Source organism: Urocampus carinirostris, chromosome 8, assembly GCF_059441175.1.
Source record: "Urocampus carinirostris isolate Australia breed hairy pipefish chromosome 8, RoL_Ucar_1.0, whole genome shotgun sequence".
Classification (NCBI taxonomy): Eukaryota; Metazoa; Chordata; class Actinopteri; order Syngnathiformes; family Syngnathidae; genus Urocampus; species Urocampus carinirostris.
In genome coordinates this window covers 28,012,755-28,036,905 of record NC_142356.1, presented here as the reverse complement: position 1 = coordinate 28,036,905, position 24,151 = coordinate 28,012,755, and the positions used below count along the sequence as shown (strand labels likewise).

Below are 24,151 nucleotides of genomic sequence, written 5' to 3'. Positions count from 1 at the left end.
ATAATTGATCACTTGGAAAAAAAAACATAAATTGATCAACGTCTCGTTCACCTGGCAGCTCAGAAAAGATGAAATCATGTTCCCTGCTGAAGCAATGATGAATAGGACAAAAGAGATTGGCTGGTCCTTTCCCATAATTCCCCAGAGACTTACTGTTGGTAATGATTTGATCCCCACCTATGCCAAAACCAAACTTACATCCTGGATACAATGGTTTACCAATCTTAATTTGAAGGATTAGGCTAAAAACTGTATTTGATGTTCAAACCGATTAAAAGGGTGACGTTGAGAATTGCTCAACAAACACCTCTTTGGAATTGAAGACAAACCTTTGTATTCTGTTTTTATTTGTGTTGCATATGATGTCAAGACTGAATTGTAATTCGTTTGCAGCTTTACTTCTCGTTTCATGAAAAGATCTGCAAAAAGTCCAAAGAAACTATTGCGGGCAAAAAAACACGTCTGCCGCTTTAATTTGAAAAAACATCTTTTGTCATGTTCAGAAATTGTTCACTTGGGATTTAAAAAATGCAATTCTAAAGATAAATACTCCAACAAGATGAAATTTAGATGACTTTTATCGTGTATAGTCACAAAACCTTCAAGATCCTGCTAGCATTTTGGTATTAGGTATCAATTTAACAGTAGTAGTTAACACTAGTAACCTGCTATACTGTTGTGGAAGCAACTCGATGAATATTTGTCCCCAGAACTAATTTTACCAAGCAACATAAAACTTGGTAGGTATTGTACAGCGACGTGCAATCAAGGAAGGAACTGGCCTGCTTAACTATTGTAGATTTTCCAAGATTACATCTCAGAAAACGCAAGAAAATAATCCACTACGAATGCTTTGAAACACTCTACAAGGGTTCAAGAGAAATATCTAGCAGATGGTGGGATAAACTAAGTGCAGGTGAGGCTATCAAGGTAAAATAACATTGAACATATATTAAATGGTTATATTTTTTAAAAAGTTCTTTCTCATTTAATTTCACAAATTTGTATGTTCTTTTTCAAGATGGCTGCATTTTCACATCATATTCTTAATGTTATCAATACAGTTAGTGATGAGTTTATTCTGCGTTTAATATTGGACACCTGCAAAGGAGTTTGCATAGGATGCCAGTGAGCTATTTTGACTATTTTACCTCACTGTTGTGGTTATTTTCCCCACTATTGTACACTGTGCACACAATTGCTGTACTCTAAAACCTATATCCTTTAGGGCGGGTTTGCTTTATGTAAAATAGGGGATGTAATAAAAAGAAAGGGCCCAGAGGAGGGTTTTTAGAACATATTTGTGATAAGTTCAAAATTCTGTATGTATTGTATTTTCTCCTTATTTTGAGTATCTACTTAACTATTAACAAATCGATAAGTAGGAACCGTATTGCTGTGCTAAGCGTCATCAGATGCAGAATGAGGCATGCAATTCTCTTTCTTTCTATTCTATTCTATTTAAGCCCAGTGCTCTCACTCACCCCTTGTTAGTCCGTCAACGAACCTCTGCACCCGCAAGACGTGGGTTTTGACTCTGTCCGGTTTCCTGCTTGTGTTTCCTGTCCGGTATCGGTCCCGTCTATTTTTCCCGGCTATTTTGTAATATCGAGCTCCAGTTTCGTTTTCTGTTTGATATCGATCTCCAGTGTCTGGTAGCGTTCGCTTCTAGTTTGTCCTGTTTAATTTTGATCTCCAATGTCTGGTATCATTTCCGTCTATCTCATCCTGCTTGTTATCGGACTCCAGTCTCCAGTGCCCGATATCAATCCTGTCTGTCCCGTCCTGTCCGGTATCAACCCCATTTGTCCAATATCTGCTCGTGCAAATAGTATCGATCGCATCGGCCTCTGGCTTCCTGTCATTCCACGCCAGACTGCTCTCTTACGTCTTCCGCCCAGCCGAAACACTGGCGTTCGGGTCTACGTGAATGACTGTCCCATTTCCCGTGAAATAAAGCTTGCATGAGAAACGTTATGCATCAGGTTCCTCCTCCTGTTCTGGTTCTTGACAGGTTCATTTATTTGTAAATCTGACTGTGACTTAAAATACACCGCACCGCACGTATCTATCATTGTTTGTATTGCTATTGTCTGTAAATCATAAATATAGTCACGTAAAACTCTCAGGGTCAACAACCAGAAGCAAACCAGAAATTGCTCAATTGGTTTTGAAGCAATGATTTTGTGGTCCGTTTGCACGAATGATCAGAACAGGCATGCCTAAAAATACAAGAATATGTCTGTCATTATGATTTTTGAATGCTTAAAATGTGTAATCACAGCACAATTTTTCCCGTCGTTTAGTGTGCACCGAGGGCCACGATGCAGTTTGATGACTGCCACCCCCCCAAAAAAAGCCTCCACAACCAGTGTTATTTTTTCCCTTCTTCCACCTTCCTTCTCCTCCCACTCCATCACACCTTATGCCTTCCTCATCCTTCCCTATCCCGCATCAACCTCTCCCTCACCCCATCCTTCCTTTGCTCGCTGATTGTTCCCAGTTTTTTTAATCTCCTTGAAAGGGAAGTGGATTTATGCCTTTTACAGCAGTGTGCTAGCGTCAAGACTCGACGGCGTTGCTCGTATTTTTTCAGAGGATCCATCGGACCGCGATGCTAAGCGGGAAATACTAAACGTGACAAGCTTGAAAACGTGATTTGTATGAAAATCATCCCGCCAAAGTTTTTCAGGGTAAGCGTGAAAGAACAAGTCAAAAAGTCTTGAGGACAGAACCCCTGGTTTGAAGGAGTCAGCCATTTAGGTCTGAAACAGCCATTTTTTATCATTAATATGGTCTGTGCAGCACTAGTAGTCTAAAAACTGTTTTTAAGATCAGTAGTGTGACATTTGGAGAAATTAGTTTAACATCAAATTCCCCTGACTTCCATCCGTGTCAGGGGGTGACCATTTCGCAAATTGCTATCCAATAGGTGTGAGCGATACTGGTAATTTTGGTATTGATCCGATCCAGGTAAATACAGGGTATTATCAACCAATACAGATCCGATACTGGTACTTTTTCCTTGGAAATGTAATGATCGTTGAATAATTTAACCATTCCCCCTTGAGTTGGTTTAAAATTACATTAAACACAGCGCAAACATTTTATGTACTAAAATTTTTTCATTTTTCTATTAAAAAAACTGAATTAAACGTCAACAATATAAATCAATTTAAAAAATAAATAATATATACATACATACATACATACATACATATATATATATATATATATATATATATATATATATATATATATATATATATATATATATATATATATATATATATATATATATATATATATATAATTTTTTTTTTTTTTTTTTTTACAACTGTCTGAGAACAAAAGCCAAGAGAGTCAAACCCAAAAAGCAGCATTGTAACAAAAATACAAATATTGAATAACAATGTCAGGAAGACAACTCCTATTTTGAAAATATATTCATGCAAATAAAGTATGAATTGTCTCTCACTAGCTCTGTTGCCATAGTGACAACGGATTTACAGGTTTTTGTTCCAGAATAGCAACATGTTTACATGTTTGGTTGCAGCTTGTTGCTCCATGCAGGGTGAACTTTTTTCATCTGTTTATGTAAATTGATGGTGTTGCCACAGTCGAAGATCACTTTCTTATACAAGTTACACCTGCCATTGTCCTTTTTGTAGTTGAAAAAAACACAAACTACTTTGTGCTTCCTGTTTGCGTCGCCATTTTTAGCTTCTGGCAGGGTGGGAACATAGATTTGGCCCTCTCTTCTGCTTTGCAGACAGGATGCAGCAGCAGGAGAGGTACTGAATTGTGTGCCTGTCAGTCATACATTCAGGCATAAACACAGGCACTGGGTGAGAGAGAAATGTCCTGCGCTATGTACATATATAAGCTGTTGGTGCAGGTGTGAAATATCTATCCTCGGACAATAGTGTTGATCGATCTAAGTAGTTAGTATCTTTAATATAGATATTTGGATTGCAAACTACTACTGTCCAACAAAACATTATCACAGCTGCCCTGGGCTCAGGCAGCCAATGTCCACTCACGACTAGTCTGTTATCTTAAGATAAGCCGTGATTGGTTAACCGAGTAATATTATAAAAAGAAATGATGAATAAAACGAATTGGATTTTTGAAACACAAAATAATTGTAAATGCCGTGTTCTACGGGTGGGAGGATCGGACCGAATATCAAAATTACAACGCTAATGCTCTTGGATTGTCCTGGGATCAAGGATTTGCTCCTCTACCAATTTCCACAAACCACTTTTTCTATATGGCTAGTACAGCCCTTTTTTCCTCACTCAGTGTCCTCATCTTTATGCACGAGTAGTGACTGACAGGTACACTTTTAGCACCTCTCCATACCTGGCCTGCTGCTGCATCCTGCCTGCCAGGCATAAAAGACAGCCAAATCAAGGCGCACACCAGAGGCTAAAAATTACAGAGGCAAATAGGAAGCTCAGTGGTTGCAACTTTGATAACAACAACATAAAAGAACAATGCCAATTGTAGTTTGTGTGGTGTAGTGATCTGCTACTATAGAAACACCAAAGATTGACATAAACACCCGTAAAAAGCTCAACCTGCAGAGTGCTCCTAGACAAAAACCTGTTCATACATTGTTGCTACGGCAACAGAGTCAATGAGAAATAATCAATACTTTATTTGCATTACTGACTTAAAACAAAAATTATGCAATGGAAGCAATGCCAGAGTGACTTATCGTGAAGAACAGGAGAATTCCCGAAGTGCTGGCTCATGTCAAGGTCAAGTTTGGGCTGGCTGAATGAAGACATTTTTTTACCACGTATCTGTCACTTGCACTATCTAACCTTACCAGTGCATTCATTCTGTAGTCAGCCATTTGGCCACAATCAGCACAATACTCCATAACCAGGGCAGATGAGGTGAGTTTTACCATTTCGGGAAATTCTCCCCTCCCAAAATTCAAGTTGGTTTGGCCCACCACCATTCTTCTCTTCTGTAGCAGTAAAACTAACACAGAACAGCGCAAATGATATGAGTCTGGTACGATGGAGGACAGAATGGCGCTATTTTAGAGCCAAAAAAGTCAGGAAAGGGTAAAGAAACACGTTAAAAAAAGGACTGTTGTCATTCACTTCACTCCTCTTGCAGTTTTTGCCTGTAATTTGTGTGTCCCCAGATGTGTGTTGGACTACATGTTTGCAGAATTTAGCAGTTGAGTGCCTTTACCGGTGTTCTGCTGAAACGTCCTACCTTGTGGAGATGTCCTACCAATCCATAGTGCGCATGCGCACAAGGCTGATTGCGATTTTTTTACGGAGTACTTACATTTTTCATTTTTATTTAGTCCTATTTGACTCTCTCTCTCTGATTTAAAATACTATTTTGTGACGTAGCTTTTAAGATGCGCGTGTTTTCTTGTGGTAGCATTTTAGCATGGTGTTGTGTATGTATGCATGCATGCCAACACTCGTTAAATGTCAAAAGTAAAAGTTTTGTTGGCAATATTTCTAAGTTTCAATGTTGCTTGTTTAATTTGATAAGAAAGTGAACAAAATTTACTGTCACATTAGCCTACGGTTGGATGTCTTGATAAAGAAAGGGGTTTCAGCAGAACACTGGGTCACTCCTCTCACTCAGAAAAGCTCGTAGTGATGGGAATTTCGTCTCCTTTTCAAGAAACGCTTTCGGCTTGCTTACTCGGCTTGCCAGGGTTGGGTAGTGTTACTTTAACTTGATTACTTTCAATTACTTTTGGATTACTCCAATACCAAATATGCTAATAAAAGACAAAAGAAACTAAATATAAATAAAATTATGACTCACAGCACGTGGTAAGCTTTCTCTCCTGGCTTTGATCTCCGGCAAAACTAACATAAAATGCAACAGAATCAAAATGAAAATAAATCCAAACAGCTCGCCAACATCATTTTAGCCGTTCCATCTATTCCGTTACTCCCCGAGCCTGCACAAAATTTAGTAATTTTATTCATATTTAGTTTCTTTTGTCTTTTATTAGCATATTTGGTATTGGAGTAATCCAAAAGTAATTGAAAGTAATCCAGTTAAAGTAACCCTACCCAACCCTGTGGCTTGCTTACTATAAGGAGCTATTTCAGTTCCCAGAAGCCTCTTCAGATTGATTTTGTTGTTTTTATCCATAAAATAAAAAACATGTTTTTGGGACAAATAAAGCAAAAAACGACAATGGAAACAAACAACAGGAGAAAAAAAAAATAAGTCAATTAGAAGTTTTTAAAAAGATCATTTCAAGGATTCTCATACACCGTAAACTTCAGTCCAAAAACAATAAAATTAGTCATAGTATTAGCAAGATAACAACATGTCGAGCTATCAAGTCATTTTTGTTGCTGTTGTTGCATTGACATTTTTTCCATGATTGTGGATTATTGATTGATAGAATCAATCCATCTATCCATCCATCCATCATCTGCACCGCTTATCCTCAATAGGGTTGCAGGGGTGCTGGAGCCCATCCGAGCTATCTTCAGGCAGTGGGCAGGGGACACCCTGAACTGGTTGCCAGCCAGTCACAAGGCACACAGAGACAGACAACTTACCTGCTCATTCACACCTAAGGACAATTTGAACTGTCCAATTAACCTAACATGCATGTTTTTGGAATGACGGAGGAAACCGGAGTGCCCGGAGGAAACGTACGCAAGAACGGGGAGAACATGCAAACTCTACACGGGAAGGTTTGATCTCATGACCTCAGAAATGTGCCGCAGACACCCTAACCACTCAGCCGCCTTGCTGCCGCTATTGATAATAATAATGATAATAATAATGATAATAATAATGCATTGTATTCAAAGCATCTTTCAGGACACTCAAGGTATGAGGCCTTTGTTCAAAAGGAGGAGCGCGTAGATTTAATTGATGACTTAAGACAATCAAACGTCTTTTACTATGCTACAGTTTATATAGTGTTCTCTTTCTTTGAATACGAGTTACTGTATGTGGGTTAATTTGTTTGTAAAACTGACTATCTATCTATCTATCTATCTATCTATCTATCTATCTATCTATCTATCTATCTATCTATCTATCTATCTATCTATCTATCTATCTATCTATCTATCTATCTATCTATCTATCTATCTATCTATCTATCTATCTATCTATCTATCTATCTATCTATCTATCTATCTATCTATCTATCAGACATGAACCTCATCACCCATCATTGTTTTTAAAGCAGCCAATTTAGGGAAATTAACTTACTAATGGAAGGTTCGAGAAAAAAAAAAGAAAATAGGGACAAATCCCTTTTTGGGAATATGACAACGTGTGTTTCCTAACAGGAAGTATGGAAAAAGTTTAAGCACAGCCCGACCCAGAATCCTCACCGCTTGCAGTTTTACTTTTAAAGCCGACTCCTTTTGGAGGTCAACGCATTGAAGATATGCAAAGCGGGTTCCCTTTCATCCTCCTGTGGGTTTATCGTTTTTGCGCGTGAGTTCGGCTGAGTCCGCATTCTGCAGTTCAAGGCCGATTCATCTATCGATTACTCACTCACGCGTCCAGGTGGTAAAACGTCAAAAAGCTATCGAGAGGTTGGCCTTCAACATGGCGTCCACCCACGGGAGTGCATTTACAGGAAATGAGAATTGGAATCAATGATGGAGCTCTTTTAGGCATAGTTACTAGAACTGACCCAGAATTAATCAAACTGGTCGTTTTTATGTTGTTTGCGTCGTAATAACTTGTTTTTTTTTTGGGTGTTTTGAGGTTTTGATCGCCATTTTCCGTTTGGTTCTGTTCAGCACTTGCATTGATATTTGATATTTAGATTTGGGTCACATTTCTATAGTTTTTTTTTTTAACCTTCCAAGCTTTGGATTCATTTAAACTAATATGGTGTATTCTTGTTTTCATTTAAAATTGAATTTTTAAATTATTTTTTAATGTCAATTTATCATATTTCGCATGATTTAGGAACTTTTGAGGATTTTTTTTCATATTTTAGGATTGAAACAGCTTGTTGACCTTATTTTAAAATATTGTTTCAACGTTACAATTACACTCTCTTATTCAATTCACATTTGTTTCCTCCCCAATTCGTGTTGTCCTCCTTTTTCCTGTTTTTGCTTTTTTCGATCCTGCCCATAATTTGTGGGACGCGATTGTGTCTAATTATTCATCCCGCCCCTTGTTAGAGAGAAACAGAGAGAAAGAAATTATGATGACACCTGAGGAAGGTGTTAGTCATTTTTTAATGCTCTTGTTTGTAGATGACATAGTGATTTCGGTGGCGCCCTCTCTGGAGACTCCTGGTATCAACCTTTAAATCTAAATAAAATAATTAATTATTTGCATAATGAACCATTGTAATGTTTGTCTCAATTGGAAACATATTAGACTCCTCTGTTGAAGTATTCATGCCAACCTTGACAACAGGACGCAAGGGATTTGCAAAAGATTATCCCTGTCCTTCACTTTGAACTCCTACAAGTACACATTTTGAATGTTAATCTATAGTTTAGTTGAAATATTTGGAAAGTTTGGGGTTTTTAAAAGTTGACTGACCCTCGAGGATTATAATTTATGCGTCTTTTAGTTTTCTTCTCAATTACTGTAACGTATTGGTCTCTGGTCTTCCGATGTCTAGAATCAAAAGTTGTTGAAACAGGTTTTTTTTACCATTGGGAGGCGCTAAATAATACACAATGTCCTTTTGAGGTGAAAAAGATCGATTGGTTATTTGGTCATCCAAATCGAGGCCGATTCAGCACCTCATTGTTGTGTGTGGACATGTATTTTCGGTGTGTTTCGTCCACCCTACAGAACGCATCATTGGCAATCAATGGGCTACTGTCTCGCATAACAAACACACACTCACAAACTCGTGCCTCATATAGCTTACATTATTCGCACATCAGTGTGAGGGCACACTAACACTCATGTTTTACATCTTTATTGAAAGGTACAGGAAGAGTATGGCAACCCCCAATCATTGTATTGTGCCACAATATCTCTACATCACTTGCAATGGGATGAAAAATTAATGTGTCAACCACCGCAGTGTAGCAGATGACGTCTTTTTTTTTAGATGTATTTACTTGAGTAATGGCTACCTTGAAAAGTACCTGAAAACAGGCCAGTATCAGACCGATATGAGACATGCTATCTGGACATAGTCACTATCCTGGACCATGTCCGATAAATTGTAATATGTTCGCAACTGAGAAAGTGAACACATGTTGATATGTATTTCTCACAGACTGATACTGCTAAGTATATTACCCTATTGGAAATGGCAGATTAGATAGATAGATAGATAGATAGATAGATAGATAGATAGATAGATAGATAGATAGATAGATAGATAGATAGATAGATAGATAGATAGATAGATACTTTATTCATCCCCTAAGGGAAATTCACATTTCCAGCAGCATCCCTGAGCTGAGAACAATACAATAATAAAGCCAAAAGAATACAATATACAAATACCCAGTGTGACGTGCAAATGCCCACTTTAGCATGTTATATAGAGTAACTAAATAGTGCTACACAGAATACATAATGCAGTAAGATTCGGTAATATCCAATGTAGGTGGTGTGGTTTAATGTGGGCCTTTACTCTGCCGGGTGGAGTTAAAGAGCCTCATGGCATGAGGAAGAAAAGATCTCTTCAGTCTGTCCGTAGTACAATACAGTGACAGCAGTCTGTCACTGAAACTGCTCTTCTGTCCGGAGATAATGCTGTGAAGCGGATGCGATGGATTGTCCATGATTGACCTCAGCTTTTTCAGTGCCTGTCTCTCAGCTACTGTTGTTAGGCTGTCCAGCTCTTTGCCCACAACAGAGCTCGCTTTCCTAGCCAGTTTATTGAGACGAGAGGCATCCTTCTTCTTGACGCTGCCTCCCCAACACGCTGCCGCATAGAAGATTATAAAACGTTTGTCTTTAGTCAATTATTACACACTGATTATGTGTCATGATTACTAACTCAGATCACCTGGAGCGATCATGTGGCGCCTGACTGGGCGCCTTCTGATTGGCTGGCACTTCTCTCTTAAGCGCTGCGTCCAGAGAGCAGTGTCAGAGTGTACATTTTGTAACTCTGTGTGTTTCTCCTGATATGCCGTTGATTTAAGAACTCTGCTTAACCGTTTCTGCCTGCCTCCGATCCGACCTGTTTCCGTTCCACGCTTTGATCTCCTCTCCAGCCCCGGTAAACACTACCTGCCTGACTTCCGCACTATGATTCCGGACTCGTTCGAAGTTATCTCCCCGGCGCTGCTACTGACGTCTGACGGCCATCACGTCTCCAGCAAGCCCTGAACGCTTCCTTAATAAAAGACTTAAACGAATGCTCTGGGGTCCACCGGTCTGTTCTGGTTTCCTGATATTATGAACATAGTTTGTATCCTGGTCTGTGTACTATGAACGGTTATATGTTCCGAACTGAAAAAGTGAACTTAAATGCATATGTGTTGCTTGTGAACAATACTAATAAGGATATCGTCATATTGTTGATGACCAAATAAAAAGTGCTTGTCTTTGTTCAGCTGACACAGGCCAGTATCAGCTCGATATGACACATGGAATCTGAACATACTTGATATCCTGGATTGTGTGATCTTGATGTTCCAAACTGAGAAAAATAACTCAAATTGATATGTATTGCTGGCAGACCGAAATTGATAAGGATATTGGCATCTTGCGAATGACAGATTAGAAACCTTTTGTCTTTGGTGACAAAGGAATATTTCTTTGCAGGAACACACTCGCACAGGTCACTCCCTTTGGCTTTGGATGCTGCCTGTCAGCACCTTCCCGCCAAGCGTTAAAGAGTGCGAGTGAAGGTGCCAGGAGATCAAACACACACAGCTACACACAGCTACAGACACGCACAAAAACTGCAAGCATCAGGTGACATCACTGGCGGCACACAGGATGCTTCAAGTTCTTACCAGCCCCTCTACAAGCACAGTACAATCCATTTTTCGTTAAGGTTCGGTTTGTGTTTCAGTTGATGAGATATACACTTCAGGTCAATATCTGAATCATGTGATGTTAAATTTCTTTTGACCATGAATATGTATATGACTTTTCCCCTGGTTGAGCTGCTTCCAGATGTGTGCATTCTTAGCTAAGTATTTAACCTAACACATTTCAGCCAATCCTTGTTGCCAGGATCAGGACTCGACCATGAGGCCTTCACAATCAGTTTGGCAGGCCCTGTGGCATAAAATATGCTTTTGCTCTATTCAATCAGATTTCAAGTTGGCAGAGACAAGTCAAGTCAAGTCAAGTCATTTTTATTTGTATCGCCCTAAATCACGAAGAGTCTCAAAGGGCTTCACAGATCACCACACTATATTACACAGACTATTTTTCAGCCGACGAGAAGAGTAGGTAAGGCCAAAGGAAACCTCAGTTGTTTAACAATTATTGGATAGGGCCTGTAAGGGAAGCATCTTAACGAAAATTATCTTCAGTGTACACTGCTTCTGTTGAAAGTACATTTTCAGCCCTCTATTGAATAAAAACGTATGCCAGAAATACGACAGGACATGCCCGACTTCCGGAATTAGCAATAGAAAAGAACTTTTTGATAGAACTGAAATGCACCGCTAAATTTTCGACAAAGTAATTAAAATCTTTTTGAGGAAAGAAAGGGGGATGAATTTTGTGCACAAATAAAAGGATTTCTGGCAAATAAAATGTGGCTTTTTTTCTCTATGAAAATATTTTTAATGATCTGTATATGCAGTAAATACTTCATAGCCATAAAATAGGTATTAAGTGTTGGATTGATTCAGAGGTAGCATTACTGAAGGCCTAGGTGTGAAATGCACGGCCCGCCACTTACATTTCACACGATAGCATGTTAAAGGTTTTTTTTTTCTTTGTTGGACAGAATTAACTAGAGTTGAGATTGAACTCCACGTCTGAAAGTTGTAGTCCTTCATTGTTATGTTTTCCTCCTATTTTTGATTTTTAAAGTGGATGATAAACCAGACATTTTCCCAAAGCTTGGGTTATTTTTTTAATGGTGGAAAACAATATATTTATTCGTGTAGCTTTTTTTTAAGTGAGTGGCAGCCCAGTGAGTTATTGACACACATCATCATTTTATTGTCATTTTAGCTCAAGGAAAGAACATTTTGTTTCTTTCTCAGGTGTGATGTTTATGTATTTTTATATATGTGATGCTCTGGATGGATAACTGAATTTGTACATTTTGATGGTTTTTACATAAATATAAATTAATCTTTTTTAATTTCACAAAAAACACGTTTTTCTTTTGAGGTTTGGCATTTATTCTTTTTCAATTTGAGCGCAAACTCAAATGAAACGTCAAATTATTCGTGTTTTTGAGGATACTTAAACCACCAACTGAACTGTGCTTCTCCTGAAAGAAAAAAGGCTTTGGCCCTCATGAACTTTTCAACCATTCTCCTTATTTCAGGCTTCAAACATTAAGAAACAAAATTAAATTTATTTGGTCAAGAATCTATAAGTGGGACAAAGATGCAAGATGAAACCAAATTGATTGGATATTTTATAATTTTGGTAACGGTGGTGTGCACCGTTTGAGGTGTCCTTAAAACGTTGAAAGTAGAATATTTTCTCTATCAAGTATGTGTTAACAATACAAATACAAGCATCAGGCGGCGGCAGTGAGTTAAAAAGTTCCAAATTCCTTACAACAATTACAACAAAGTGGGACATTCAATATTATTTGGACCTTTTACTTTCGGTGCTACAAACTCCCTCTAGAAGTTCAGTGAGAGTCTTTGTATGAACCAATATTGTCCTTTACGACTGATGATAATAATTTAAGTATCCGTTTAAATTCACCTTCTCAGTGATAGTCTCAGGGTTTTGTTTATAGTGCAAAGCGCATCACGGTAACCAAGGAACACATTGTGTAGGTCGGAAACACTGTTGTATAGAAGTTTAGAACCAGATTCATTTCCTTAAATATATCAAGGGATATGTGCAAGCTGTCATATTGAAATGGAAGGCAGACTGTTCCTATAAACTTTAACTAGTATAAAGTTTGTCTTGAGCCACCTGAGAGACACAACAACCATGTGCAAGGAAGTGCTTTGGTCACCTGAAACCAAAGTAGAACTTTTTGGCCACAAATTCAAACTATATGTTTAGCTTGAAGGTAATACAGTCCATCCCCCTGAACACACCATCCCCACTTTCAAACATGGTCAGTGGCGCCTCCAGAAATAAGAGCACCTGGATAGCCCGTGGATTGGTTCTAAAAATAGCTTACCAGTCATAGGTCATTTTGATTTTCTAGGAAATTTAATTTCCAGCTGGTATGATGTTTCAGTGGTGACGGATCCTATTTGGGCAGGGGACACCCTGAACTGGTTGCCAGCCAGTCACAGGGCACACAGAGACAGACAACTCACTCCCTCATTCACACCTAGGGACAAGTTGAACCGGCCAATTAACCTGACATGCATGTTTTTGGAATGTGGGAGGAAACCGGAGTGTCCGGAGGAAAGCCACACAAGCACGGGGAGAACATGCAAACTCCACACAAGAAGGTTCGATCACATGACCTACAACTGTGCCGCTCATGCGCTAACCACTGCACTACCGTGCTTCCCCTACGACAGTAGATATTAATCAAAGTCGTTGATATTTATTAGGGGTGCCTTGACAAGAAACCTAGCTAAAGACCCGGAGGCCTAAAGTACAATTGTGTACATTTTCACGAAAATCGGTTCAGGCATTTCCACACACTGAAAGTGGGATTTCTAAAGTAATTTATATTACATAGAATAATGCATTTATGTTTTATATCTCCCCATATCCATAAATCCTTCAATGTTGCCTCAGAATGACAATGATATATCCACAGTATCTGGTCTATTCAGCTCTGCATTACGAAGCTGTCAAAAAAAGAGAAAAATGAATAAAAGCCATGGTGGTGTGTCTCCACAGTTTAAAAAGAGTTTAACCTTGTGAGGTTCACTAGCTTCAGATGTCCTCTGTAAGAAAAATGATGAAGACACGCACCCCCCCACACACACACGTAAGCACACGTGCTCACATCTCATTCCAAGAAACATATCTGCTGTCACACGCACGGCAGCAGCGTGATGAAGATTAATAGCGGCACTTAGAGCCCGCTGAGCTCCACCTGTCACAGCCCGCGAACCCTGGAGGCTGCAGGCCCCGGCGCCTCCGGACCAGACGGCGACCCCGGGACAGATTCATCACGGACAAATCCATCAAGGGAAGCACCGACACAAAGACCTTACTCTCTCCACTTGATTGACGCCAGTGTGGGGAGCTTGAGCTTGTGTCTTTGATGTTTGCATGAATGGGAATGGATGTCCTGCGGGTTTACTGTTGCAGGTTAGTGCTCGTCCATTCATCTATTCATCCATCCATCCATCCAGCCATCCATCAATCCACAGAACTAAAAGTATATTGTCTTTGATAATATAAAAATGATGCACATATTTGTTATATAATATGAATATAAGGTTTTTCACATTTTAATCCTTTTACACATTTGTATATTTGTATTGTTTATACTTGCACTAGATGGAGAACCCTTCCTTTATACTAATGGTGGGCCATCAGGGCACAAGGCCTTCTCTGCTGGCTCAATGAATACTCATTAGAAAAGTCCAAATCATCTGTCAGTTTCCTTTCTTTGACTTTTCCCCCTGGATGAGCTGCTTCCAGATCTGTGCTTTCATATTCAAGCATTTTACCAATCACATTTCAGCCATTACTCTTTCCTAGGTTCAGAAATCGAACAGGAGGCCTTCACAATTTGTTCTGCAGGTCCTGTGACGTAAAATATGCGTTGATAAAGCTTTTGCTTTAGCCAATCAGATTTTGAGTTGGCAAAGCCACAGCCTGCTAGAGCGGCTTGGGAAATGTCAGCAATTCAAAAAAGTATCTCTAATTGGCTAAGTGATCACTTCATTTAACAGCGTTTTGGTCAACATATAATGACTAAAGGAGAAGAAGGAGAATTCGGTCGCAGATTTAAAGGCAAAGCCATTTCTAGTTGGACATTTCAAGAAAAGCTAGACTTCTTTTAGAAGGTCAGACGACTCCCAAACCAATTTACTTGATTTGTAGGACCGAGCCCAAACCAAACCCCAAGTTTCATATTTTATTTTTGGGGACCCAGGAGGAGGAGAGGTGTTTTGGACCAAAGCCCAGCCTCCCTACCCCAATCCTCAACAGCGTACTCCCTATTGATTAGAATAATAAAAAAATACATTAACTATTATATGATCGTGAACTTTTTTACTCACGGGTTCAGAAATTTATATTTATTTCACACAACATGAGACTCAGCGAAAAGAAGTTGACATCATTATCCGCCATTTAACTGCTAAGGGAACTTGCACATCTTGTGAAAAGCTTGACAATAAATGAAAAGAAATAGTTTGAGTCTCCGTAGTTTGTATACTTCCCATTCCTTTGTAGCACTTGTTTTCGGGTGCACTACGCAATACAGCGACATATACTGGTCAAATATCATACAATAATCTTTTAAAGAAAATGAAGGTGTATTTTTTATTCAAATATTCAAAAAAGGTGCATTATTTAAGGTGTCCTTAAAACGTTTATATTTTCCTTTATTAAGTATGTGGTAACACTTTCCAAATGAGTTCCAAGAACCCCATGATTTTTGTTAGTTACTAAATTACCAATGCCTGTCTTAAGTCTATTGATTGTTATAATCATCATAAGTCTGCTCTTGACGTTTAGGAATGTATTTATTTAATCAGCCGCTACTGATCCTCCCAAGAAAAAAAGCAAAAGCTTTTGCTGCACCCGCATTATTCTCTAAAATATTTGTAATACTTTGAGGTCAGGATCACTTAAAAGCACGGGGAGAACATTTAAACTCAGCACAGGAGGTTCAATCTGATGACCTCAGAACTTAGCCGCACACGCGCCAACCACTGCGCCGCTGTGCTGCCCCCCCTCACATATTGAACACATCAAATTCACTGAGGTGTCTTTGATGTTTCGAAATGTGTATGTTTGGCATTTAAATTAAGTCTGGTAGGTAAAATCAATAATCTTGAAGTGTCTTTTGGGTTATTTCTACTTTAAACCCACAGCAACCTCTAATACACATTTTATGTTCCCATTAATTGATGACACACCAACTACAACCCCAGATTCTGATTTGACGAAAATTGTAGCCACAATGAATTTGTCCTTCATAATCACTAAGATGATAGACTTTTGTTTTAGGCTGGTCACTGTAAATGCTACATTTCAGAAACCAATGACAAAACTCCAATATGATGCGTCAGTGATGATGCTCAAACTTGTGAGGTAGACTCACATTTGCTCTGATGTTGTCTTTGATGTTAAAATGTCAATCATTGCGTTTGTGTCAGGTCTGGCTAGGCTTCACTAGGCTAACATCGCAGCGTGTTTGAGCATTTTGAAACCGCAAGTAGCTTTGTCCACAAGAAACCGTTGTCCGTCAAAGAATAGCAGTTGCCTCATTACAACACACGGTACTAAGCTCTTGCAATGTCAATTCAAAGAACGTCCGTCCTGTTTCTGTTCATTCTCCATCCGTCAATGTTCTTCTTCATCTCTCTGCTTTTCTCTCTAAAAGTGTCGCGCTAGATTCTTCTGAACGTGCTGCTGTGGTTTATGGCCCAATTTTCAACATGTCAAAATAACAAAGGGCCTTTAAATTCTCCCGTTAAAAACCCGTCAATGATGAAAAATTGACGGTTAATGTAACCTCTGCATGCACAGAAATATAAAGATATATGTTTTTATACAGTTCGTTAAACTTACATTTTGTTACGTGATTTGTTATCATAAATCACGCTTTCTCTCCCTGAGTCCCTATGAAATTTCGGGTTTACTTCGGGCTTGGTCCTGCAAATCAAGTTCGGGCTTGGAGCGGGTCAGGCTTTAATACCTGCTGGCCTGGGTTGGGTAGGGCTGGGTTTTTTTAGGCTCAACCCCTCTTTTGGCTGAAGCCATTAGATTATGCTCTTTGAAAAAACTGACGTTGGGCATGTAAAAATCTCTAACACGTCATTGATGTCACACCAACTTCTACTGTAGGCTAACAACAACCCTTGGGTAGTGTTTGATGTTTACAAAAATTTTAGGTTCGGTACACTTGACGTTCCCCCAAACATTTGGTTAAGCCTAGTGAAGGGTGTGCAACAGAACTGGGCACTCCGGTCCTCGAGGGCTTCAAGATTTTTGAGGTTTCTCTGCTCCACAACGGAGGATACCAATCACCAGGATTGTTAACAAGTTCCTGAGTTGAAGAAGAGAAACCTGCAAAATCATGCAAGGACGTACGGCCCTCCAGGGCTGGAGTCCGGTGATGGTTGACTTTTGTGTTTACCAAACAAGTCCACTGGGTCTGTTGTGTGGCAACACTGGCCATGATGGCCCTTTGATTGATGGACAGGTGTCTTGAGACTCACCTTCTAGACAGCAGGTCCTCCAGAGACCCGAATGCGTCATCACTTCCTCGTTCTTCTTGCTGGTCTCGTTTTCGTTGTTGCTCTTGATCTTGCAGACGCCTCTTGAGTACAGCCAGTAGTCCGTTCCCACGGCGATGGTCATGAGGCTGAAGGCGGCGAAGGCCCCCACCGTGGTCAGCAGCATCTGAACCCCGCGGTCAAACACGCCCATGTTGCCGCATTCCACGAAAGGGGGGCCCCCTTTCCTCTTCACGTACAGGAAGTAAATATTTGTGAGTTTGCGTCGCCACGCCAGCTCGGAAAAGGGGGGGTGGGCAACGGCGGAGGAAGGGCGGGGGTAGCGGGGGGCCGCAGGGGGGGCGGGGGAATTAGGGGAGCTCGGGGGAAATCGTATGGTTGGTTTTGGGTGGGGGGTCGCTGACCAGTTAATTAAAATAGAGGAACCCTCTAGTGGGGGTCAGGGGAATTTCTGGGGAAGGGGCGGTCAAAGAGACGCCTAAGTGGAACAAGTAAGCGACCTTGAAAAAAGTTGATCCCACAGGAGGAAGGCCTACTTTGGAAGCCCTGTGAATGCCAAACTCCCGATAGCGGGGTTTGGGGCGCTTTTTTGGTTGCAAAACTAAACTGATCTACAGCACATCAACATACGAACACACACGCAGTAGAAACTTTACAAGCTTGCTCACTGACTGAAAAAACGGTCCTGGAAAACAGGCCACCTCAACATAAGGCTGTGACCACTCGGTTGTCACTTATGACGGCCCCTCCAAAAAAACGACCCCTGAAACACCACCTTAAATCATCATACACTGGAGAGCTCTAAGGATGCAAAACTGCCATTTTGAAAATAAGCCCACCATGTATGCCCCTCACCACATGTCAAAATAATCCATTCAAAAAGAGAAGACGCTGAAGACGATGCGGATCAAAGCGCAGCCTGCTCAGTTGCTTGTTCTTCCTCCTAAAATTTTGGTCCCCGGTTTCCATGCGGTCTCCAGGAGGGGCACATCCAGGCGGGGAGCAGCCCGGGCATCGGCGCTCATGCAACCGGCCGTCGGTGCGCGGAGGCGGTGGTGGTGGAGGAGGAGGAGGAGGCGGCGGAGACGGTGAAGGCTTAGCGGGACGACGCGCGAGACTTGCCGCATTCAGGAGCTCCTGGTTGCCCGCCGCACGACAAGATCATCTGGCGTCGTCTCTCTCTCCCAGGATTTTCGAATTGTATTTTTCTTTTTCAGTGATTGCGCGTTATAAACATCGTTCCAGCGTCATGTCAATCCGCTGATTTTCTCGCCCGTCTTCTCGCCGGAGCTGAGAGGAGAACAAGAGGAGAAGGATGAGGAGGAGGAGGAGGAGGAGGAGGAGGAGCAGGAGGAGGATGCTTAGAAGCTGAAGAAGAAAAAAAAACGACACAAGCAAAGAGGAAAAGGATGGGGAGGAGGCTGCTGCTTCATAAATAAAAATTTCTTTTTCAACAAGTCAAAATGACATTATTCACATTTATCAGCTTCTTACCATTTCAAATGAATAACAGTAATTAAAGGCTGTCACAGGCTGCATTGAAAGTGTAAATACATGTTTTTATGTCATAACTTGTGCCAAAACTTTATGTAAACAAATGTACGCTTTACGTTAAACCCCCAGTCAAGTCAAGTCATGTTTATTTGTTTAGCTGCATTGGATCTTGCTTTAACCAAAGACACGATAAAAAAACAGCATAGTTTTTGACTGCTAGATGGCTCTATAGTGTCTATACATAGTACGTCGCAGCAAGAGACCTGACAAACATGGGACCGACTTCTATGAGTAGGGATTCCACTATGCAAAAAAAATATCAGTTTCTTGAACTATGATATTTAATTAAAATTCAGTATGATGGTTCATGCGTTTTAGCCTAGCATTCAAATTAGCATTTTTTTAACTGAATAAAGGTTGTTTTTTTAACCAATATTACACACTGTCCCTTTAAGAAAAATTAATACCGCATAGTCCAATACCAACACTGATACTCAACTATCTGCAATATCAAGTACTCATCTCATCTCATTAGCTGCACTGCTTATCCTCAGTAGGGTCGCGGGGGTGCTGGAGCCCATCCCAGCAATCATCGGGCAGTGGGCAGGGGACACCCTGAACTAGTTGCCAGCCAATCGCAGAGCACACAGGGACAGACAACTCACTCGCTCATTCACACCTAGGGACAATTTGGAACGGCCAATTCACCTCAAATGCATGTTTTTGGAATGTGGGAGGAAACCGGAGTGCCCGGAGGAAACCCATGCAAGCTCGGGGAGAACATCCAAACTCCGCACAGGAAGTCTGGAGCTGGATTTGAACCCAGGCAGGAGGTTCCCATGACTTGAACTGTGCCGCACATGCGCTAACCACTGTGCCGCCGTGCTTAATATCAAGTACTGATTTCACTATTGTATAAAATTCAATTTCTTTTGCAAAAAGGGTGTTTTTTTATACAAGGATTTGCCTTCCCCAAATAATATTTCCCTTAGGATTGCATCTCACGAATTGTGTTTCATCATATGTAATTTCTTGTTCTCCATTTGCCAAACAGCCACCATAGAGCCAACGTCCTGTATACCGATACGATATAAGGGTAGATATCTGCACTGATACATATTCCTTTCTGGTGAGGTAAAGTCAGATTTATAAATAAATGAACAAACATCATTTTTAGGTAAGCAATATATATAATGTTTATTGTCTTACAAAGTATTTATAAATGAAGCTTGTGTTCTGATCCTTTGGAATAAAAGCATCAATGGATAGGTAATCCTCAATTATGAAAAAAAAGTCCATACAATGAGAAATAAATTACTGGTTGGCTTGACTTGCTGTTAACTTGCTAATACTATCACTAACTTGTTTTGAGTTGCGGTGCTTGCCAAATCAGAGCCATTAATTTCAATATCGCCCTCTGCCACGGGGTTAGAGAATTGCCTGCTCACTCTGTGTCTGAAGATGCCCTGTATAGTAATGTGTTGCATAATAATTTTATTCCTAATACTCCTAATATAATGTGAACCTTCAGCAATTTTCATAAAGAAACTCCAATAATTGTTTTGATTGGTGGTAATATGCAAGGTTACAATAAAATGATGTAACAGAAGGAAAAATGGGCAGGCGGGGGGGTGGGGGGTGTTTGTGGGGTTAAGGGTTATTGTTCTATTTTCTTTATTAATTATCCGTCATCCGTTATCGGTCAGTTCATAATACGCTACAAAGCCAAGGAGCCGAGACTCTTACTCTCAGCCAAAAGGCCAAGCTAAGGTCCTAGCATAATATGCTACAAAGCCTAGGAGCCGGGACTCCGGGCAGGCAGGAAATACCAGGCGTACCATGATTTTGGTACGCCTGTGTTATTTTGACAATAAACAAAATTCCATTCCTTTGCCGATTCGTTGTGTTGAGGGTTCTTTGGGGTACCAAAAACTTTATCACTTTTTACTATGTTAACCAGGCGCTTAGATAGGATATTACGAAACAATGAATTTCTTTAAATTGGCACCATACCATTTTTGGTGCAAGCTTCAAGTGCCACTAAACCTTTTTTTGTGTGGAAAACTGCAACCAATTTTCGGTCCCCCCCAGATTGCTTATCTTCATGAGCTTCTTGGCGCTTTCTCACGGTGCTGATATGGACAGCTCCCAGCACATGTTGGTCAGTCATTGGTCGACGACGTGGTCACGTGACCCACATGCACACACATAAAGCGCGCTGCAGTGTGCTGAGCAGTGGCTGGCTGGCCTGCAGCGACGCTACATTACGCCACGCTACACACTACACTGCACACACTTTGTATGTTCCCAGCTCACATTGTGCCACACATGAAGGCGCATGCTAATGGATAGCGGGTGCGGCGCCTGTTGTTTTCTACGTCTTTGTGTTGCCTCATCTTGTCCTACTGGCCTGCATACCACTATCTAACTATTGAATGTCTCTATCTATGTAACTATGTATCTATGTATCTATCTATCTATCTATCTATCAATCATCTATCAATTTATCTATCTATCTATCTATCTATCTATCTATCTATCTATACATCCATCCATCCATCTATCCCAAATGCTCTAACAGAAAAATATGGAAACATTTTAAAGTAAGGGCAGCACGGCGGCGCAGTGGTTAGCGCTTGTGCGGCACAGTTCATGTCATGGGAACCTGTCGTGGGTTCAAATCCAGCTCCAGACTTCCTGTGCGGAGTTTGTATGTTCTCCCCGTGCTTGCGTGGGTTTCCTCCGGGAACTCCGGTTTCCTCCCACGTTCCAAAAACATGCATTTCAGGTGAATTGGCCGGTCCAAATTGTCCCTAGGTGTGAATGAGCGAATGAGTTGTCTGTCCCTGTGTGCCCTGCGATTGGCTGGCAACCAGTTCAGGGTGTCCCCTGCCCACTGCCCGGAGATGGCTGGGATGGGCTCCAGCCCCCCCGCGACCCTAATGAGGATAAGCGGTATGGCTGATGAGATGAGATGAGATGAGATTTTAAAGTAAAATTTAATTTTACAAAATATATACAAGATGCTAATTCCCAACTGAACAACAAAGTGTTAAAAAAAAACTGCAAAAGTACTGACCTCTAAAAACAAACAAGAAATCAAATGTTGTTGATCAATATTGTCAATTTTGCCATTCATTTTTTTTAATTGTTAACATTTTGTGTATCTAATTTGGTACTCTGAAACCATTGTTTTAATAATTATATTGTTTGTGTTACATGAAATTTTGTATCTTTAGTGTCAAGATCAATTACCAATAACACAATTTATAATAAGTTAACTGATTTGCATGGACAGGTGCTGGAAGAAGTTGAAAGCTTTAGGTACTTGGGTTGTGATGTGACTGCAGTTGGTGGGATGGAGTGTGAGGTATTGCACAGAGTGAATCAAGGAAGCAAGGTTTTGGGTGCTCTGAGGAGAGTGATGAGCAACAAGAGTATGAGTAGGGATGTTAAGAGGGGACTGTGTGAGAGTGTGATTGTGCCGACTGTGTTGTATGGTGCAGAGACTTGGAGCCTGAACGCAGATTTGAGAAGAAAATTAAATGTTTTTGAGATGAAGCGTTTGAGGAGTATGTTAGGAGTGACAAGATTGGATGGATTGAGATATGAAATTGTGAGAGACAGAACTGGAGTAGTAGTGGAACTGAGCAAGCGTGTGGATAAGAGAGTTCTCGGTTGGTTTGGACACATGGAGAGGATGGATGAGGAGCGAATGTTGAAGTGGATCTACAGAGAAGAAGTAAATAGAAGGGGACCAAGAGGAAGGCCGCGATTGACGTGGATCGATGGTGTTATGAGTGCACTGCAGGAAAGAGGTCTGAATATAGTGGAAGCTAGAGCTCTTCTTGGTGATAGGAATGGGTGGAGAGGTGTTATAAAAGGATAGTGGGATGTTTAGACGTATTTTAAGGGATGGGCACGTCACCCGCATGATGCGGCAGGGGTAAACGAGAGAAAGCTGTGGGGCCCTGCTGTTGGACAGATGAGAGTGTGTTGTGTCACCCTGGCCCAAGTGACATGGCCACTTTCTCGTGTCCCGTTTTCATCTGGAGGGACGAAAGCATGACAAACCTGGGTGCCGAGGTGCCTAACTTGTTTGGGTGTTTGGGCATTTGGGTTGGCCACGGTCCAAAATTTTTGTGTGTGTTTTTTGTGTCTTTTTCCCTTTTTATTTTCTTTGTTTTTGTATGTGTTTGTCTTGCTGTCGATCACCCTTCTCGAAGGATATGACCAGGGTAGATAGATAGATAACTCATTTGTTTGAAATATTAAGATGTTTTGTGCGGTATCCTTTTTTCATCATCATTTTACAAAAATGTATTTCTTACTAAAGCTCGAATATATGAAGACATTTGAAAATTCATATAATTTATGCTAGTATTCCTCTGAAATAGAATCATCCGACTGGACGTTCTGCACCAAAACTGCAAGTTGACCTCCCACACACAAACGCAAACACACGCACTTACAAATAGGCAGTGTTAGCCTTAGCCGTCAGCTGTGGGCTACTCAGCAAAGGCGAGCGTGCATCCTACACAACATTTGAATGCTTTTGGGCTTCAATAGAGACACACTCCACTTTTAGCCCAGGGAGGCGGCGTTTAAACTCCAGCAGGTGATGTCCCACACAAATCCTGCATGTTTTACAGGTTTCCTTGACTTGGAAAATTAACAATCTCTGCGAAAACCTGATTGACAATATTGTTAATGTGATTCGGTTGTGTTAATTGAGGGAAAGTTCTAAAGAAAATGCAGAGCTGTGGCTTCTAAAGAGAGGATTCTGACAAACAGCCTATATAGTAGTGGCGTGCAAATTGTGACCCGGGGGATACCTTTGGTCATTAGTTCACAATTTTTGGGCCCACGGCAATATAAACCAAATTAACTAAGAATACCAAAAAGTCCAAAGACCAAAAGTCAGCACTTTTTTACCGTGAATTCTGTGTTCATGTTTGCCCCATTGATTTTGTTGTATCTGTATAAGCCACACCCCTACCCTTCCTGCTACCATTTACTCCTGGTGACATGCAAGCAAACATGTGTATATACACTCTAGTTTAGGGTTGTAAATTTGCTTGGATGCAAGTATGCATGGTACGGAGAATATTGGAACCACCGTTACTGTACTCAGTTGTATTTTCTATGTAAATAACATTTCTACGTAAAAATCATGCCCACCCTTCAGGAATGTAGCT

At 40.6% G+C, this 24,151-nt stretch overlaps 1 protein-coding gene and 1 long non-coding RNA gene across 2 annotated transcripts in view; one reads left to right on the top strand and one right to left on the bottom strand.

Moving 5' to 3' along the window:
* Positions 1-11,243, top strand: part of LOC148361503 (uncharacterized) — a 49,294-nt gene extending 38,051 nt beyond the window's left edge. The window contains exon 3 of the long non-coding RNA XR_015851131.1: positions 10,738-11,243. This is a non-coding gene — a long non-coding RNA (uncharacterized LOC148361503). The remainder of the gene's footprint in view (positions 1-10,737) is intronic.
* cacng2b (calcium voltage-gated channel auxiliary subunit gamma 2b) overlaps positions 1-18,783 on the bottom strand; it is a 75,032-nt gene extending 56,249 nt beyond the window's left edge. Inside the window, exon 1 of the mRNA XM_088342200.1 lies at positions 17,442-18,783. Coding sequence (XP_088198326.1) covers positions 17,442-17,652 — 211 coding nt within the window. The 5' untranslated portion in view covers positions 17,653-18,783. The remainder of the gene's footprint in view (positions 1-17,441) is intronic.
* Positions 18,784-24,151: the final 5,368 nt, after the last annotated feature.